A 19079-nucleotide genomic window follows, 5' to 3' on the forward strand; every position below is an offset into this window, starting at 1 on the left:
GACAGAGCACAAAAATAGAGACATTCCCTTACAACATTACCTGGAGTCATACATACAATTTTGCTCTCCTTATTCAAGAGGTATTTGCTTTGGAAATAGTACAGGAAAGGATAATTAGATTAATTTTAATGGTAACTAAAAAGCAGAGACTGAACAGATTAAGCCTAGCTCTCTCGAGTCTGTAAGAATTTACAATAATTTTATGTCAAAGTACAGGATTTGGTGGGGATTTCATAAGAAGGGTTAATGTTGAGGATGTTTCTTCTAGTGGGTCCAGTGGAAAATCTGGAATGGGAGGGAATATTCTCAGGATTAGAATCTCTTGTTTAAAACATGAGAAATTTCCTTTCAGCAGGTTGTGAAACTTTGGAATTTCCTACCTCAGAGAGTTGTGAATGCTGAACCATTATGTACAAGGGAAATTCAGATGGATAATTGGGCAATCAGTGATCATAGAGACCAGGCAAGAAAATGGATGGGGTGGGACTGGATCAGCCGTAGCTTTATAAAACGGCAGAGGAGTATTAAAGGGCAGAATGGCATATGCTCGTTCTGAATTCTTAGAAATACCCAATTAGACAACAGCTCTGCCACCTGGTGGCAGCAAGCTGCAACTGCAAATGTTAAAAAACTGACCTGAAGTAATAATAACACTGTGGAGCTGGGAGTTGCATCAGTGGGTTTTCTGAACTGCCATCTGCTTACGGGTGCTCAGTAGGAGGTGCCTCTCAGATGTTTGTGTGCCACTGAGAACCTGAGCTAAAAATACATCCTAGCTACAAGAACAAACTTGCTTTTGTATACAACAGTGCTTTCACAACCTGTAGATGTCCCAGAGCACGGCATGGCCAAGGAATTGCGTTCAATTGCAGTCATTATTACACAATACATTTCTATTTTGCAAGATTGAGAAGAAAATAAATTAATATTTTTCTCCTGATGATGACAGTGGGAAGAACTCTCCCACTATTGTTCAAAACTCTCTAAACATGGAGGCAAATGATCTATCACTTTGTCAGAAAGGCCACACTACTGAAAGTGTAGCATTTGCTCTGTCTCTGATTTAGGCTGCTCATACCCTGGGAGGGTTTCCAGGACAGCGTTTCATTTTTTACTACATATCCCTAGGATGCTTGAGAGACTACTGTAGAGGGAGCTTTACCATGGGAGTGTCTACCAGTACTGTAACATACTGGGAGGGAACAGCTAACTGAGAACAGAGCAGAGTTCAGAACCGGGATCACAATACCCGGTGTCAATCGAGCACAGATAAAAAGGTATATAAAACCAGTACAAGATTGGCGGGGCCTCAGGATCAGTTGACATACCTTTCGCTGTTCCTTCCTCATCACATGCTTGTCATCGTCCTTCCAGTAGGCATCCTCGAGCTCCCGCTGCAGCTTTGCGTCAGCCGCTGCCTTCAGCTCTGCTTTCCGTGCCCTGGCAGCCGCTGACTTGCTGTTTTCTCCCTGGAACTTCTTGGGCATCCCGTCTGTTACCACCGGCTGGAGAAAAAGAGCACAGGAATTAGAGCAGAAACACCAGGGGTATGGAGGCACAGGCACACACCAGAGACACACACAGAGATACAGGCACACACCAGAGACACACACAGAAATACAGGCACACACCAGAGACACACACAGAGATACAGGCACATACCTGGATTTTAAAACAACGATGCACAAATGGGTGATGCAGTTTAAAAAATGCAGCCAGAATGAATCAGCAGCATTTGTACAGTGAAGGACAGAAAACAGTCTATCAAACAGATTGGGATACACCACAGGATGTAGTAACGTCCAGAATCCAAAACCCCCTGTGGTAATCCCCAGGGTGGTTTCAAGAAATTTCAGTTTTTGAACTTTGAAGAAAAGGGAAGCAACAGCAAACTGCTACCAATCAGAAATGAGGCCGCGGCTGGACAGCTGCCTTCAGTTCTGGACACGGCACCTCAGGGAGGATGTCAAGGCCTTGACATAGGGCAGAACAGATTCAACAGGATGTAAGCAGCAGTGAGTGATCAGAAATATAAATTAACCTCAAAATGATTTTAAATTATTTGATTAAAGAATCAAAGTCATTGAGTCAGAGAGATTCAGCATGGAAACTGATCCTTCAGCCCAGAGTTCACACGAACCATCAAGCACCAACTTTTATGCTTACTATACCCCTGCCCAATTTATTCCCCCACACCATCATGATTCCACCTAAACACAAGCAGCAATGTACATAGACAATTAACCACTCAATCCTCATCTTTGGGACACGGGGAGGAAACTCAATCCCAGAAGAAATCCACATGGATGCAGGGAGAGTCCAAATCAGACCATATCTTCCTTTGGTCAGAGTTCAATCTGGCTCTCTTGCACTGTGAGCGAGTGGTTTTACTAACGATGCCACTGTGCTACACCAGATACCTGGGATGTAACAGATGTGTCATGAGGGGAATACCAATCTATCAAGCTGTTGACTGCAGTTACCAGGCTGGCATTCCATCCAAGTCAAGAGATCAGGCTTCCAGTAAACGGAGCACAAAACCCAGTTCAACAGTACTGTCGAGTGCAGAGGGAATGCTGAATTCCTGGATGCACCATTCTTTGAATTAAACAATTAATCAAAACCCATCAGCCTTCACAAAATTACAGTGCCCACAGCGCTCAGAAGAAGCAGAAGTGGTAGAAGCATTTTGGATAGAATTTATCACACATTAGAACATGGGGCCAAAAAATAAATTCAGCTTTCCATTTTGTTACAGGTCCAGCGAGCCGCATGATCAGACAGCACAGTAACGTAGTGCTCTACAGTACCAGCGACACAGTAATTCCTGCCGCTGAGAGGAGTTTGTACATTCTCCACGTGACCACGTGGATTTCCTCCAGGTGCTCCGGTTTCCTCCCACAATCCAAAGGCGTGCAGATTAGTAGTTAACTGGTCACATGGGGTGTAATTGGGCAGTGGGGCTCATCGGGCTGAAAGGACCTGTACTATGCTCTATCTCCAACTTAAAATGAAAAATCTTTCCAACATTTGCATCCGGTGGTTGCAGGGTAGATGTCAACACTTAATAGGTACGTGAATGAGCTGGGTATGGAGGGCGATGGTCCAAGTGCAGGTTGACGGGACTAGGCAGTTTAAATGGTTCACACAGACTAGTAAACACAAAGTACACTGCAGATGCTGTGGTCAAATCAAGACGTACAAACACGCTGGATGAACTCAGCAGGTCGGGCAGCATCTGTTGGAAGTGAGCAGTCAACGTTTCGGGCCAAGACCCTTCGTCAGACCTGCTGAGTTCATCCAGCTTGTTCAACACAGACTAGATGGGCCAAATGGACTGCTGTAGTGTTCTGTGACTCTACAAGGCAAAAGGAAGTACTGAGATGGAGTAGATTCGACTTAACTAGTTCAGTGCAGCTCTAACAGACAAGAACCTCAAAACAACCCAGGATTGACTTTCTGACCAGTCAGTAAGGCTAGGTGGCCACACTTCCACCACAATTATTCTGAAGTCTGGTGCTCCACAAGATTGTCCCCTGCTCTACTCCCTGGACACTGCGTGGCTGGACTCAGCTCCAACTCCATCTACAAGCTTGCAGATGATAGCACTGTAGTGGGAAATAAGGATGCGTCGGAGTACAGGAAGAGAGTTTAGTGATATGGTGTCGTGACACAATATCAACAAAGGAGCTGGTCATTGATTTTAGAAGGGCGAGGAGGTGCACATGCTCCTGTCTACATTAACAGTGTTGAGGTTGAAAGGCTGAGAGCTTCAGGTTCACCAATAGGCTGTCCTGGTCTAATCACGTTGACATTGCTACCAAAAAAAGCTTACCAATGCTTCTACTTACTCAGGAAGCTAAAGATGGCATGTCCCCATTGACTCTTACCAATTTTTATCCAAGCACCAAAGAATGCATTCTGTCTGGATGCATAATGGCCTGGTATGGTAACTACTCTGCAAGAAACCGCAGAGCTGTGGACCTGGTTCAGCACATCACAGGAACCACCTCCCCTCGACTGGCTCTGTCTCCAGTTCCCACTGCTACAGTGAAGCCTCCTGCATGATCAAAGATCCCACCCACCAGGACATTCTCTCTTCTCCTCGCCCCGTAAGACCAGAATTAGGCCCATCGAGTCTGCCAAACCATTCCATCAAGGCTGATTTATCATCCCTCTCAATCCCATTCTGCTGCCTTCTCCTCGTAATCTTTGACACCCTGACTAATCAAGAACCTATCAACCTCCACTTTAAATACACCCAGTGACTTGGCTTCCACAGCTGTCTGTGGCAATGAATTCCACAGATTCACTACCCTCTGACAAAAGAAATTCCTCCAAATCACTGTTCTAAATGGACAGTCCCTCTATTCTGAGGCTGTGTGCTCTGGTCTTAAGACTCCCCCGCTATAGGAAGCATCCTCTCCATATCTACTCTATCTAGGCCAGCATGTGTTTTCTTAGATAAGGGACTCAAAACTGCTCAAATATTCCAAGTGTGGTCTGACCAATGCTTATAAAGCCTCCGCATTAAGTTCTTGCTTTCATATTCTAGTTCTCCCAAAATGAATGCTAACTTTGCGTTTGCCCTCCTCACCACCTGCAGGTTAACCTTTAGGGAAATCCTACACGAGGACTCCCAAATTCCTTTGCACTTCTCATTTAACTTTCTCTCTGATTAGAAGTTTCAAAAACCTGATCTGATTGCACCAGGTTCAAGGACCGCTTCTAACCCACTATTGGCAGACTTGTGAACAGATCACTGGTTTGGACTCCCAGCCTCACAATCTACCTTGTTACATTACTGCACTTTATCGTTCATCTGCAATGCTTTTACACTTCAGAATCAGTTTTAATATCGCCAGCATATGTCATGAAATTTGTTAAATTTACAGCAGCAATGTATGATAAGTAGAACATAGAAATTTAAAAACAACTGAATTATAGTAAATATGTGTCTATTAAACAGTTAAATTAAATCAGTAGTGCAAAAAAAACAAATAAAACAGTGGTAAGGTAGAGTTCATGGGTTCAATGTTTATTTTGGAATTGTGTAGCGGGGACGGAGGGAAGAGGCTGTTGCTGAATCATTGAGTGTGTCCCTTCAGGCTCCTGTACTTCTGTCCCAATGGTAACAGTGAGAAAGGACATGTCCTGGGTGAAAGGGGTGCTTAATGATGGACGCTGCCTTCCTAAAGCGCTGCTCCTTGAAATTGTCTTGGAAACCCATGACGGAGCTTTGCAAGCTTCTGCAACTTACCTCGATCTTGTGCAGCAGTGCCCTCCCACCCCACCCGACGGTGATTCACTCTGCATTGTTTAACCATATTCTGGGTAATGATTTAACCTGTAGAAACAGTGTGCAAGATAAGCTTTTCTCTGTATCCTTGTACATTTGACAATAATAAACCAATTCCAATCACTCACTGCACCTGATGCGTGGCACCCGGAATACTGCCCACCAACAAAAGACACTACAGTTACTCATCTGAGCTAGAACACACTCTAAACCCACCCTCTCTGCCAGTCTCACCAGCAATGCCCACGGTATGAGATTATTTAAACAAATTCACACAAGCACTTCAAAAGGGAGAAAACACAGATCTGAAGTGAGAAATCCAAGTCAACCCTCTCTGTAAACCAGGGGTTCAACCTTTCTTGCCATGGACCAATACCGTAATGCAAGGAGTCCGTAAGCCCCAGGTTGAGATCCCTGTTCTAAACCAATGTCATAAAGACAGTACAACTGATGTTTACCTTTCCACATTTTTAGAAATCTAGAGGCTGGGAAACTCATTCAGCCGTCAGGCCTGAGTGCAACGGGTCCCTTGACTTACATACCTAACTCACGTTTGTAGAAAACATGCTTCCTAATCGATGATGGACTTAATGCTGTCACATGTACCGAGATATAGCGAAAAGATTTTATTTGCGTGCAATCCAGCCAGTGCTTTAGTACATCAAGGTTGTACAAAAGGAACAAAAATGCAGAATATAGTGTTTACAGTTACACAAAAGGTGTAATGACAGCCCCCATTGAGAGATCAAGAGTTCATCTTTAGTGTACTAGTCTATTCAAGAGCTTAATTGCACTCAATTAAGGACCAACTACCCTACCCAACTACCAACTACCTCATGTCATGTCTCCATCTAATGATACAAGGGAACGGGAAAATATAATAAAGAATAAGATGATAGATCAGGAGTGACAAATGTTTAAGGAGATATTATGTAAGTAGCGGCAGAAGTGCATTTTCTGCTGAAGAAGAAAACATGGCTAACTGAGTTAAAAGTTACATTGAATTGAAAGAAAAACTATATAATGCTGGTTAGTGCCAGACAAGAAAAAAAAGGAAACTTTTACACATTAAAAAGATGATTAAAATATTTAAATATGGACATGAAAACAAAAAATGACTCAAAATAAAACAAGAGCTTCTACAGGGATATAAAGATAGAATAAGGATTTAAACTTTTGTCCCTTTAAGGAAAAGATTTGGGACTTAATAATAGGAACAAGAAACAGAAGACATTCTCAATAATTATCTTGGGTATTCCAATAATGAAAGACAATAATGATAGAACTTAAAGACCATAAACAATAAGATTATAACACACAAGAGCAGAATTAGGCCATTTGGACCATTGTCCGCTCCGCCATTCATTCACGTCTGATTTATTATCCCTCTCAACCTCATTCTCCTGCCTTCACTCCATAACCTTTAATGTTCTTCCTAACAAGGAAGCTGATTTGATCTCCACACCCATTTGTGGCAATGCACTCCACAGACTCACCACCCACTGGCTAAAGAAACCCTTCCTCATCTCTGTCCTAAGGGCTGCATCCTTGTGTTCTCAGAGTTAAAATAAACTCTTATCACGAGAAACAAACCCTGCTTGGCAAACTAAGGCCATCAAGTGCCCTGAACCCGAGAAGAGAAGAGGTAGGAGGCCAGGGTGGGGAATAGGAGGGGGAAGGGGAGAAAGTAAAATTACCAGGAAAAATTGATGTGCATGCCATCAGGCTGGAGGCAACCTAGACAGAATATAAGATGCCTTTAGGGGCAAAAGTGGAATTTCCCGGTGGCCAATCATCTTAATTCCTATTCCAACATCTTGGTCCATGGCCTCCTCTTTTGCTAAGATGAGACACACTCTCAGGGTGGAGGAGCAACACTTCATATTCTATTTAGGTGGACTCCAACCTGATATCAGAACACCAACAACTTTTTCCAGTAAAAACTTCTTTCCCCCTTCCCTCTTCTTCTATTCCCACTCTGACCCTTTACCTCTTCTCCTCATCTGCCTATTGCCTCTCTCAGTGCCCCTTCTTCTTTCTTTTCTCCCATGGTCCACTCTCCTCTCATATCAGATTCCTTCTTTTCCAGCCCATTAACTTTTCCACCCACCTGGCTTCACCTATCGCCTTCTAGCTAACCCTCCTTCCCCTTCTGTCTTGGCCAGAAATGCCGACTATCCATTCATTTCCCTAGATGCTGCCTGACCTGCTGAGGTCAGTATATTGTGTGTTGCTTTGGAATTACAGCATCTGCAGACTTTCCTGTGTGTAGGAAACTATACAGTTGTTTACCTAACGTTGTCATTGGGGAAAATCTCTCTCCTGGAGGAGGTACTGGTAGTACATTTGGAAAATAACAAGATTATCAAAGAGAGTCAACATGATTTTATGAAGGAAAACTTGCTAGATTTGTTTGAGGAACTGCCAAATAGGGTGGTCAACGGGGAGATGAATCGATGTAGAATATTTGGACTTCCAGAAGGTATTCAGAGAAAAATGCCACATTTAAAAGGTTATTACAAGAGATAAAAGTGCATGGTGTTGGAGGCAACAGGTTGACATGGATAGGAGAGGAGCTAATTAACAGAAAACAGTTGAGATGAGTGGGTCATTTTCCCCATAGGTAATCAGTACTGGACATTATCAACTTGGATGAACAATCCTAGGCAAATTTGCTGACTTTACAAAGATGGATGAGTTAGAACATTACAACAAGAACACAAAGTGCCTTTAAAAGTATTTAGACAGGTTAAATGAACCTGTGAGCTAGATTAAAATGCGGGGGAATCAGGTTATCTGCTATCCAAAGGAAGAATGAAGAAACAAATTATTACTTAAACAACCCAAATCTACATCAGGGATCAGTACAGAGGGATCTGGGACTCCCGGTACAGAAAACACAAAATGTTAGGACCCAGCTGATTAAATAATTGAGAAGGACAAAAGGGCATTGCCTTCATTGAAAGGGATAAGGATTACAAAAGCAGAGAAGTGTTGATGCAACTTCACAGGGCTGGTGAAACCATTTGTATGGTTCTGGAGGCAGTACAGAGGAAGGACATTAGGTTGGACCCTGGGAAGAAAGGATTGACAAACGAAGAAAAATTGAACAAACTGGGCCTGTATTCACTACAGCATGCAAAAGAGATGATCATGTTAAAACAGAAGATTCTGAAGACGACACTGTTTCCTTTGTGATGCATCTAGAATAAGAAGACAGTTTCAGGAAATGATGTTACTTATTTTAGAAGGAGATAAGGAAGAATTCCTTCCCTTTGAGAGTTATGAATCTTATGCTGTGAAGAGAGGGTCATTTTAGCATATTCAAGGGATAGTTCATAAGCCAGCCAGTGGTATAGTGGCATCAGCACCGAACTTTGAGGCAAGTGGTCCCCGGTTCGAATCCAGCCAGTTCCTTGCTCACTTTCCACTCGTGCTGAGTTGAATGTTGAGCAAGCAACTTGGCCTTGTAAAAAGCAGATAAAATGCTAAAGAAACAGCAAGTTTGCCACCCAATGTGCAACGAGGCGCGGAGAGGAATAACAAAGAAATAGTTCAGCAGACGTTAAAACTATGGAATCAAAGGATGCGGGGAAATAAAGAATGAGTGATATTAAGCCCATGAATGGTGCAGCAGGTTTGAGCAGGAGGAGGGGAGCAGTCAGGCAGGCCTATTCCTGCTCCTGTTTCCCAAGTTATTATTATTGGTCAGTACAGACATGATGAGGTGATAGGTCTCCTACTGTGCTTATGAATCCTGTAATCATTTTAAATATAATTAGCTCACTGATTAACCTAAACTTAAAGTGAGAAACGAGCCTGGTTCAGGCTGCATCAGTCAGAGCAGAAGGGAACAGGTAGAGACTGGGAAGGTGCAATGTGGTGTGAAGGCAGTTCCAATTCTAAAGCTCGCCAACATTAAGCAGGGTCTGGCTGAGGTCAGGCTGTGCTGGATAAGCTGGTACTATTGACACATCCTGGAATGAAACACGGCAAGACAGGGCAGGGCCCAGAGTACAAAAACACAGGATTTGGAAATCCATACTCCAATGCTCTGCATAGCACGTAGATTGAACGGTCTGAGTCATGACAAAAATAGAAAAGTGAAACATGCAGTACAGGAGGCACTCAATCCATCATGACTTTACTCTCTGAAACAGCTCTCCAGCTAGTCCCAGTACCAGCTCCTTCCTCAGGGCAGCAACTTCTCTCTTTCTGGGTTTTGTCCAACTCCCCCTCAACAAAGTTTGTTTTTATCATCTGAACATAACATGGGCTTTATATAGGTGCACAAACATATCAAAGTGTATATGGGAATCCGTTATTGCTGAATGACTGGAACATTCCTCGAGGTTGAAACACTCAAATGACTCACAGTGGAACAAGATGACTGAACTTGCACAGTGCATGTTAGGTCATGGGCAGATGACTGCAGCATTGTGGGTGGAGAACTAGAGACTAGAAAGGTAGGTTTAGTTTTCAAGGACCAGGTTCTCCCCTTCCACCACCGACACTGCCCTCATCCATGTCTCCTCCATTTCCTGTACATCTGCCCTCACTCATGCTCCTACCATCATCACAGGGATAAGGTTCCCCCTGTCCTTACATACCACCCCACGAGCTTCCATATTCAACACGTTATTCTCCATAACTTCCGTCATCTCCAATCCAAATGCACCACGTAGCACAACTGCCCTCCGCGCCCCCCCCCCCCCCACTTTCCATAGGGATCGCTCTCTATGTGACTCCCTGTCCACTCGTCCCTCCCCTTGATTTCCCTCCTGGCATGTATCCCTAGAAGCATAACAAGTGCTACACCTGCCCCTACAACTCCTCCCTCACCATCATTCAGAACCCCGAACAGCACTTCCAAATGAGGTGACATTTCACCTCAGAGTCTGCCGGGTGATGCACCATCAATAACTCACTCTGAGACGTAAGGCGAGATATCGGCTTTTATTGACTGGAAGAAGGAACCAGGAGTGAGTGTCCATCATACTATGTCCTGGAGACTGAGGCCGAGCGTCAGGCCTCAGATCGCCTTTATACAGGGGCCTGTGGGAGGAGCCACAGGAGCAGTCAGCAGGGGGCGTGTCCAGACAGGCACATAGTTCACCACATTCACCCCCCCTTTGTTTGAAAGAGTCCCCATGTGGCGAAGTTTCTTACAAGTCAAGTCTATCAGGTGGTCGAATCTGTCGCTGCGATCTACATAGCACCGGCTGTGATCGCATGGATGCCGGCGACATTGGTGATTGCACAGGGGACAGAGGTTGCGCTTGTTCCTGCCCACTAGGCGCTGGTGATCCCTCACGCATGTGCGAGGCGCCTGGTATAAATGCGTACGAAACGCCCGGTATACAAGTGTCGTGAGGAGTCTGTGTAGGGCCTGGTGAGTACGGTGTCACCTCTGGTGCAGGGTTCATAGTTACCGGAGAGCCTTCAGGGTAGTGGTCTGCTGCACCTGCGGGTGCCAGGTCGCGGATGGAGACCGTGTCCTCCCGCCCATCAGGTAAGACCACGTAAGCATACTGGGGGTTCGCATGTAGAAGGTGAACCCTCTCTACCAGCGGGGAGTATTTATTGCTCCTCACGTTTCCGGAGCAGCACTGGCCCCGGGGACATCAGCCAAACTGGTAGGGTGGTCCCAGTGACAGACTTCCTGGGAAAAGAGAATAGGCGTTCGTGAGGGGTGGCATTGGTGGACGTACATAACAGAGAGCGGATGGAGTGCAGTGCCTCAGGGAGTACCTCCTGCCATCGAGAGACCGGCAACCCTTTTGACTTAAGGGCTAAAAGTGTGGCCTTCCACACTGTGGCATTCTCCCGCTCCACCTGGCCATTACCCCGGGGATTATAACTCGTGGTCCGACTGGTAGCAATGCCCCTAGCTAGCAAGTACTGGCGCAGCTCCTCACTCATAAAGGAGGACCCTCTATCGCTGTGGATATAGCAGGGATACCCGAACAGAGTGAAGAGCTGGCGCAGGGCTTTTATGACGGACGTGGCAGTGGTGTCGGGGCAGGGGATGGCAAAGGGGAACCGTGAGTACTCGTCGATAACACTGAGAAAATAGACATTGCGGTCAGTGGAGGGAAGGGGGCCCTTAAAGTCAACACTCAGTCGTTCAAAAGGGCGGGTGGCCTTGACAAGTTGTGCCGTGTCAGGACGGTAGAAGTGCGGTTTGCACTCAGCGCAAATTTGGCAGTCCCTGGTCATCGTCCTGATGTCCTCCAGGGAGTATGGCAGGTTCCGAGCTTTCACAAAATGGTAAAATCGGGTGACCCCTGGATGGCAAAGTTGTGCATGAAGGGTGTACAGCTGGTCGAGCTGTGTGCTAGCACATGTTCCCCGGGATAGGGCATCAGGGGGCTCATTGAGTCTGCCAGCCGGTAAAGGATATCATAGGTGTAGGTGGAGAGTTCTATTCTCCACCGCAAAATCTTATCATTTTTGATTTTGCCCCGCTGTTGGTTGCTGAACAGGAACGCAACCGAGCGCTGGTCGGTCAGCAAGGTGAACCTTTTGCCAGCAAGATAGTGCCTCCAGTGCCTAACAGCCTCCACTATGGCCTGGGCTTCTTTCTCCACCGCGGAGTGCCGAATTTCGGAGCCTTGGAGGGTGCGAGAAAAGAATGCTACCTTCCTGATTGAGGGTAGCAGCCAGAGCAAAATCAGAGGCATCACACTCCACTTGGAAGGGAGCGGTCTCGTCCACGGCATGCATCGTAGCTTTGGCAATGTCCTCTTTAATGCAGCTGAAGGCCGCGCGGGCCTCAGCAGAGAGGGGAAACGAGGTAGACTTGACCAGGGGGCGTGCCTTGTCTGCGTAATGGGGGACCCATTGGGCGTAATAGGAAAAAAACCCCAGGCACCGTCTGAGGGCCTTGAGAGTGGTGGGAAGAGGGAGTTCTAACAGGGGGCGCATACGTTCGGGATCAGGGCCAATAACCCCGTTTTCCACGACATACCCAAGTATAGCAAGGCGGGTGGTTCCAAACACACACTTGTCCCTGTTATAAGTAAGGTTCAGAGCTGCGGCCACTTGGAGAAATCGTTGGAGGTTGGCGTCGTGATCTGGCCTGTCGTGACCACAGATGGTGATGTTATCCAGATAGGGAAATGTGGCCTGCAGTTGGTACTGGTCCACCATCCGGTCCATTTCCCTCTGGAAGACAGAGACACCATTCATGACACTGAAAGGGACGCGCAGGAAGTGATAGAGCCTGCCGCCCGCCTCGAAGGTGGTGTAGGGGCGGTCCTCTGGGCAGATGGGGAGCTGGTGATAAGCGGATTTCAGATCTATTGTCGAGTACACCTTGTACTGAGCTATCTGGTTGACCATATCCGCGATGCGGGGTAGGGGGTACGCGTCAAGCTGCGTAAACCTATTGATGGTTTGACTATAGTCCACCACCATCCTATTTTTCTGCCCAGTCCGAACAACAACCACCTGGGCCCTCCAAGGGCTTGAGCTTGGCTCAATGATCCCCTCCCTGAGCAGCCGCTGCACCTCCGACTGAATGAAGGCCCTGTCCCCCGCGTTGTACCTCCTGCTTTTAGTTGCCACAGGCTTACAGTCAGGGGTCAGGTTGGCGAACAGCGGTGGGGGAGGGACCTTGAGAGTGGAGAGGCTGCAAGTGGTGTCGGTAGCACAGCTGTCGGCCTGGTTCTGGATGGGATGTGTGTGCCCGTGTGTGTGTGTGTGGTCAGTAGCAGGGTATGTGAAGAAGTCCCACAAAACTGAGGATTCCTGACAGTGAGTGGTGGGAGGGGCCCGTCGTATACCATAGTCACACTTTCGAGATGGCTCTGGAAGTCCAGCCCCAATAGCACGGGTGCGCACAGATCAGGCATGACCAGCAGCTCAAAGTTCCGATATTCTGTGCCTTGCACCACCAAAGTCGCTACACAACCCGCCCGGATGTCTGCGGACTGCGACCCAGAAGCCAAATGGAACCTCCGACTTACCGGCCGCGTTGCAAGTCCGCAGTGTTGCACGTTGCAGTGCTGCCCGTGTCAAACAGGCATCTAGTCCGGTGCCCCTCCACCCGGATGTCCATCATGGACCTTGCAAGCTGGTGTGGGGCGCTTTGGTCGAGGGTTACAGTGGCCAGAGTTGAATCGCCGTCTTGGTACCCGGTAAGCATCGGAGGGTCGGGGGCGGGGCGTGCTGACGCCGACAAAGTTGGCTGCCCACATCCGGGCATGCAAGATGGCGGCCCCCACGTCTCACCTGCAGCGCTGCACTCCGCTCGAGGTTGAGACTTACAGACCTTGGCGAAATGGCCCCACTTTCCGCAGCTGGAGCAGGTCGCTTCTCGCGCTGGACAGCGTTGTCGAGGGTGTTTTTTTGGCCACAGAAATAACAAAGCACAGGCATCTGACGGGCTGCCGCTGTGGTCGGGTTCGGGGAGCTCGTGGAATCGCGACTGGCAGCGGCGTTGGCGAATTCGCTCCCAGGAGCCGGCGGTGGCGGGGTCTGAGGTGTCCATGGAACCGGTGGGGAATCGCGCGACTGGACAGCGTCAGCATTATGTAAAGCAGCTTCCAGAGCGTTGGCCTTCTCGATCGCCGAGCGTAAGGTAAGGTCGGCATTTTCCAGCAGACGCTGGCGTATGTACACTGACCTCAGTCCCGTCACAAAGGCGTCTCGCACCAGCAGCTCCGCATGCTGTTCTGCCGTGAGCGTCTTGCAGTCACAAGCTCGGACGAGTGTCTGTAGTGCTCGGAGAAACTCAGCGCACGATTCGCCAGGCCGCTGTTGCCGGGTAGCTAAACGATGTCTTGCGTAGACGGTGTTCACCGGCCGCAGGTACTGTCTTTTGAGGGCGTCCAGTGCCCCATCGTAGGTCGGCAGGTCCCGGATAATGGAGTAAACTTTGGGGGTGACCCTCGAGAGTAGGATTCTGTGCATAACAGCGGGTTCAGTTGCACGAACCTCCTCCAAGTACGATTGGAAGCATGCAAGCCAGAGTTCAAAAGCGAGAGCTGCGTCAGGGTCTTGAGGGTCCAAATCCAACCGGTCCAGACGCAAAACGGTTTCCATGTTTTAAAACTTCCAGTCAATAAAATTGATGCACCATCAATAACTCACTCTGAGACGTAAGGTGAGATATCGGCTTTTATTGACTGGAAGAAGGAACCAGGAGTGAGTGTCCATCATACTATGTCCTGGAGACTGAGGCCGAGCGTCAGGCCTCAGATCGCCTTTATACAGGGGCCTGTGGGAGGAGCCACAGGAGCAGTCAGCAGGGGGCGTGTCCAGACAGGCACATAGTTCACCACACTGGGGTCACCTACTTCCCAGTGCTCCTGGTGTGGCCCCCTCTGGTGCAAACTGGGGGACCACCGGGTTGAGAATCTTTGCTCTGTCCGCCGAAAGTGGCTGGATCTCGCTGCATCTACCCATTTCAATTTGACCCCATTGCTTTTCAGACCTCCTTGACTGCCATAATGAGGCCACACTCGGACTGGAGGAACAACACCTTATACCCTGTCTGGGTAGCCTACAACCTGATGATATGAACATCGATTTCTCCAACTGCCAGTAATTTCTCCTTTCTTCCTCCTTCTCTTTCCCAATCTTCTTACTCTGGGTTCTGCCCCCTTCTTTTCCAGTCCTGATGCAGGCTCTCGTCCCAAAATATTGACTGTTTATTTCCCTCCATAGATGCTGCCCGACTCGCTGAATCCCTCCAGCATTTTGTGTGAGTTACACTAGAAAGAATGGATTGGGATAGCCAAGTGTACAAAGGTATGTACGAGACTCTCAGCAGAAGAAGAGTTGAGACAGTTAAGAAATGGGCAATATTACAGAACTGGAAATACAGTAAGTAGTCTTAATATTAGCATGTTACTGAAGCTTTAAAACTCAGAAACAAAATATGTGAAGGGAACAAACACTTGGATTTAGTCTGCCTATTACTTGGACAAAGGAAATTCTCCACAGCCACTACTACTGGCAAGGAGTTTGACAATTTAAGAGATAGTGAGGTGACAAAAGGTGGAGAGGGGGTGCAGTAAGAGCTGAGTTTAGCCAGTGTACATGTGGAAGCCGGCGCTGTGCTTTAAGATAATTTTACCATAAGCGGTACACAGAAAATAATCCATTGCTGGCGGTTCTCTGCCTGTAATGGGAAACCCAAGAATGGCACTGGGACAGCTTCTCGACCCGGTCTCACACAGACAGCCTCTGGTGGTGATGGTGTGATCAACCGAGTCGAGGGCTGCAAGCATGGCCAACCTCTCTGTCACAATCACACAGGGTATTAATCAGTGAGAGATCAGAGCTCCTCCTGGGGACGGAGGGTTCAAAAGTCACCTGGGTGACGGGGGATGCACCACCGTCAGCACTTTGAAAACAAAAGCTCAGCTTCTGTGTACTTTGTTACCAATACACGTTAAACCCAAAGCTTTGGACTGTTATGTCACTCTGTAAATTATCACTTACATGTGACTTATCTAACTAACTGTGGCTGGGCCCAGTAACAGGAAATAACGCACTTTCACTCCTGCAAATAAAACCTGGAGGCTTACAAAGATATTTTTTTCCACTTTTGCTTTGTCTTTTATTTTCCTCTCTTCATTTCACTACAACTCAAATTGCTCTTCATGTACTCTTTCCTTTTCTATGCCCAACTTTAAATGGTTATGAGATAGATTGCTGGCCCCATCCATCAGAATTTCCAGAAACCTTGTATTCCTTGGCAGTTCTCTGCAATGTTGCCACACTTAGTTACAGGTGAGGAATGAATCAACTAATGGGAGTACATGGCTCCAAAAACATTCCCACCCTCGATGATAATAGAACTAAGGCTGAAGCTTTACTGCCATTAGAATGCAAGAAAAGAGGAGTGGGCCACTTGCCCACCACTCGGTACGATTACGATTGATCTGACCCACATTTCTTCTCTTCTTCTCTTGTTCTGTGCACATTCCCTTTAGCGCCGACCCCTCCCCGTTCCTTGACCTTTGATCAATTTATTTCACATCTCTTTAAATACCCCCTATGCTCTGTCCTCCAAAACCCTCCTAAACAGAAAAATCCAGGTTTACCATTTGGTACAACAAAATCATAGAAACATAGAAAACCTACAGCACAATACAGGCTCTTCTGTCCACAAACTTGTGCCGAAAATGTCCCTACCCAAGAGATTACTAGGCTAAAATCATATTTAAAAATGTTTTAAATTCTCATCCTCCACCCCAATTTTGGAACAAAGTCCACTCATTCTAGGTCCCCTCACTGCAGAAATATCTTGACATTTATCCTATCATGCATCCTCAAGATCTACATGTTTCAGTAAGATCACCTCTTTCTTCTGAATTCCAAAAAAGATCTAACTTCTTTAGCTGCTCCCTCTCATCCCAGTCACGATCAGCCAAAAGAGCAAATGATTACCTATCACAGCTTCCTACTAAGATCCTGAACAATAAAAAAGCCTAACTGATTCGCTCTATGTGCAATCAAAAAATGTTTCCATTCAGAAAGGGGTCAGACAATGTCTCAAAGTGGTGGACATTTATGCTCCAAAACTAGCCACTTTTCCGACCAAAGTCAGAATACAACAAAGAAAGTACTAGAGACGGAAATGGACAGTCAACATCTCAGGTCAAGACCCCTCATCAAGAATGGTTGCAGATGAAAGGGAATGAGCTGAAATGAGTTGTAATGAAATTAAGGACTGGATATAACATGCGCATCTGCCTAGCCGTGTCAAAAATTGCCTAGGTATGCCCTATTCATAAAAAGCAGGGCAAATCCAAACAAATTAATTACTACTGAATCAGTCCACCATCAGTCAACTACGTGAAAGAAGGTATCATTGATCATGATATCAAGTGGCATTGTTCACAATAACAGCCTGAAGATAATCACATAACATTATTGTGCAGAGATACAAGATTTCGATCCAACAATGATGGATAGATAATAATTAGACATTGCCATCCCTCTTTAGCGCTACTTTTTTTTTAAAAAATTGTCAATTTATCATTAAAGTAGTAATTTTATGTATTGGTACCATAAATTTCACGACATACAACAGCGAAAATAAATCTGAGACTGATTCACCCCTCTAGGACTGTCATCCTTTCTCCAAGCAAACTCTCACACTGCCCCCCCCCCCCCACACTCAGCTCCACACTAAGTTTATAGCTTAAATGTTACATTCACATCTCCTATCAGACTAGAATCCCAATACATAAATCCAGAAAAAAATGCAGCCGTAGGGTTGGCACAGAGACTTGGACCCAAGAGAGCTCAGAAAGGAAATTAAATTGTATTTTCATCTCCATTCCTGTCAAACTGGATCAGTTTTACCTCACTGTAACTGACCAAGGCAGCCCATGCCTAGAAGGGTCTATTTCACTCACCAGCCCCCGCACCCCTCTCCTCCACCAACACTGGAAGCCAACACATTAACATCGACGTTAATTTCCATCTATTCAAAGGCTTCATCAAAAAATTACTTACCAACCCAAACGCCTCAACATTCAGCCCCGCAACAGATCCCTCTATCTGACGCCTCCTGATGACGACAAGGACCTGTCTCTTCCACTGCCAGTGCACAAGTCACGTCTCATTCAGTTATTTTTCCAGACATCTTCTCAGCATGTAAGATATCCTATTTGATATCCGTCCAATCAACTAATTGCTTTGAAGAAACAAAACGGCTCATAATGTGGGGTCCTGAGGAAACTTGAAAATCCAGCTCCGCTTTGAGGCTTTGGTTATCTTGACGGCCATGCTGATGAGGGGAAGATGGGGCGCGGACATGTTAGTGAGGGGAAAATGGGTTCGCGGACATGTTAGTGAGGGGAAAATGGGTTCGCGGACATGTTAGTGAGGGGAAAATGGGTTCGCGGACATGTTGGTGAGGGGAAAATGGGTTCGCGGACATGTTGGTGAGGGGAAGCTGGGTTCGCGGACATGTTGGTGAGGGGAAGCTGGGTTCGCGGACATGTTGGTGAGGGGAAGATGGGTTCGTGGACATGTTGGTGAGGGGAAATGGGTTCGCGGACATGTTGGTGAGGGGAAGAGCGACAAGGCGCTGTGCGACGTTGAGGAGGGCAGACCGTAAAGATGACCTTATTTATCAGGGGCAAAGTGACAATGAGCTGTTTGTGAAAATTAAAGAACAACGGTTGCTGGAAATTTAAAATAAAAAGAGAAAGTGTTATGTTAAAGACACTCAGCTAGTTGGGCAAATTTACTCAACTTCACTTGCCCCATCACTGAAATGTTCTCAAAACATATGGGTTCACTATTAAAGACTCTCATCTAAGGTTTTCTATAGTCATTGATTATTTATTATTATTATTTATTTTTTCTCAGATCAGGCTGGTAAAATCTGAGGTATGGGCATAGCCAAGCATGCTCATTTGTCAATTGCTAGGAACTAGAAAACTGAGGAGATTACAATTAGGATAGATAAAGGGGATGCAGTGGATGTTGTATATTTGCAATTTCAGAAGGCCTTTGACAGAGTGCCATACATGAGGCTGCTTACCAAGTTAAGAGCCCATGGTATTACAGGAAAGCTATTGACACGGTTAGAGCATTGGCTGATTGGTAGGAGGCAGCGAGTGGGAATAAAAGGATCCTTGTCTGGCTGGCTGCCAGTGACTAGTGGTGTTCCGCAGGGGTCGGTGTTGGGACCACTTCTCTTTACGCTGTATATCAATGATTTAGATGATGGAATAGATGGCTTCGTTGTCAGGTTTGCAGAGACACGAAGATTGGTGGAGGGGCAGGTAGTGTTGAGGAAACAGGTAGG

General features: G+C 46.5%; 1 protein-coding gene across 4 annotated transcripts in view; it reads right to left on the bottom strand.

The window, feature by feature from the left end:
• ccdc124 (coiled-coil domain containing 124) overlaps positions 1-18060 on the bottom strand; it is a 31436-nt gene extending 13376 nt beyond the window's left edge. Inside the window, exons 1-3 of one of the 4 annotated variants that reach the window (XR_009516075.1) lie at positions 13270-17661; positions 12270-12466; positions 10247-10957 (exon numbers count right to left, since the gene is read on the bottom strand). Coding sequence is in view for 2 of the 4 variants with exons in the window: in XM_059991394.1 (XP_059847377.1) it covers positions 11852-12460 (609 nt within the window). In the remaining 2 variants the exon portion in view is untranslated. Of the gene's footprint in view, positions 1-1328; positions 1506-10246; positions 10962-11097; positions 12467-13269; positions 17662-17776 lie in introns of those variants that run through there. The other 3 variants (XR_009516074.1, XM_059991393.1, XM_059991394.1) reach the window with 3 other exon arrangements.
• Positions 18061-19079: the final 1019 nt, after the last annotated feature.

Source organism: Hypanus sabinus, chromosome 16 (genome assembly GCF_030144855.1).
Source record: "Hypanus sabinus isolate sHypSab1 chromosome 16, sHypSab1.hap1, whole genome shotgun sequence".
Taxonomy (NCBI): domain Eukaryota; kingdom Metazoa; phylum Chordata; class Chondrichthyes; order Myliobatiformes; family Dasyatidae; genus Hypanus; species Hypanus sabinus.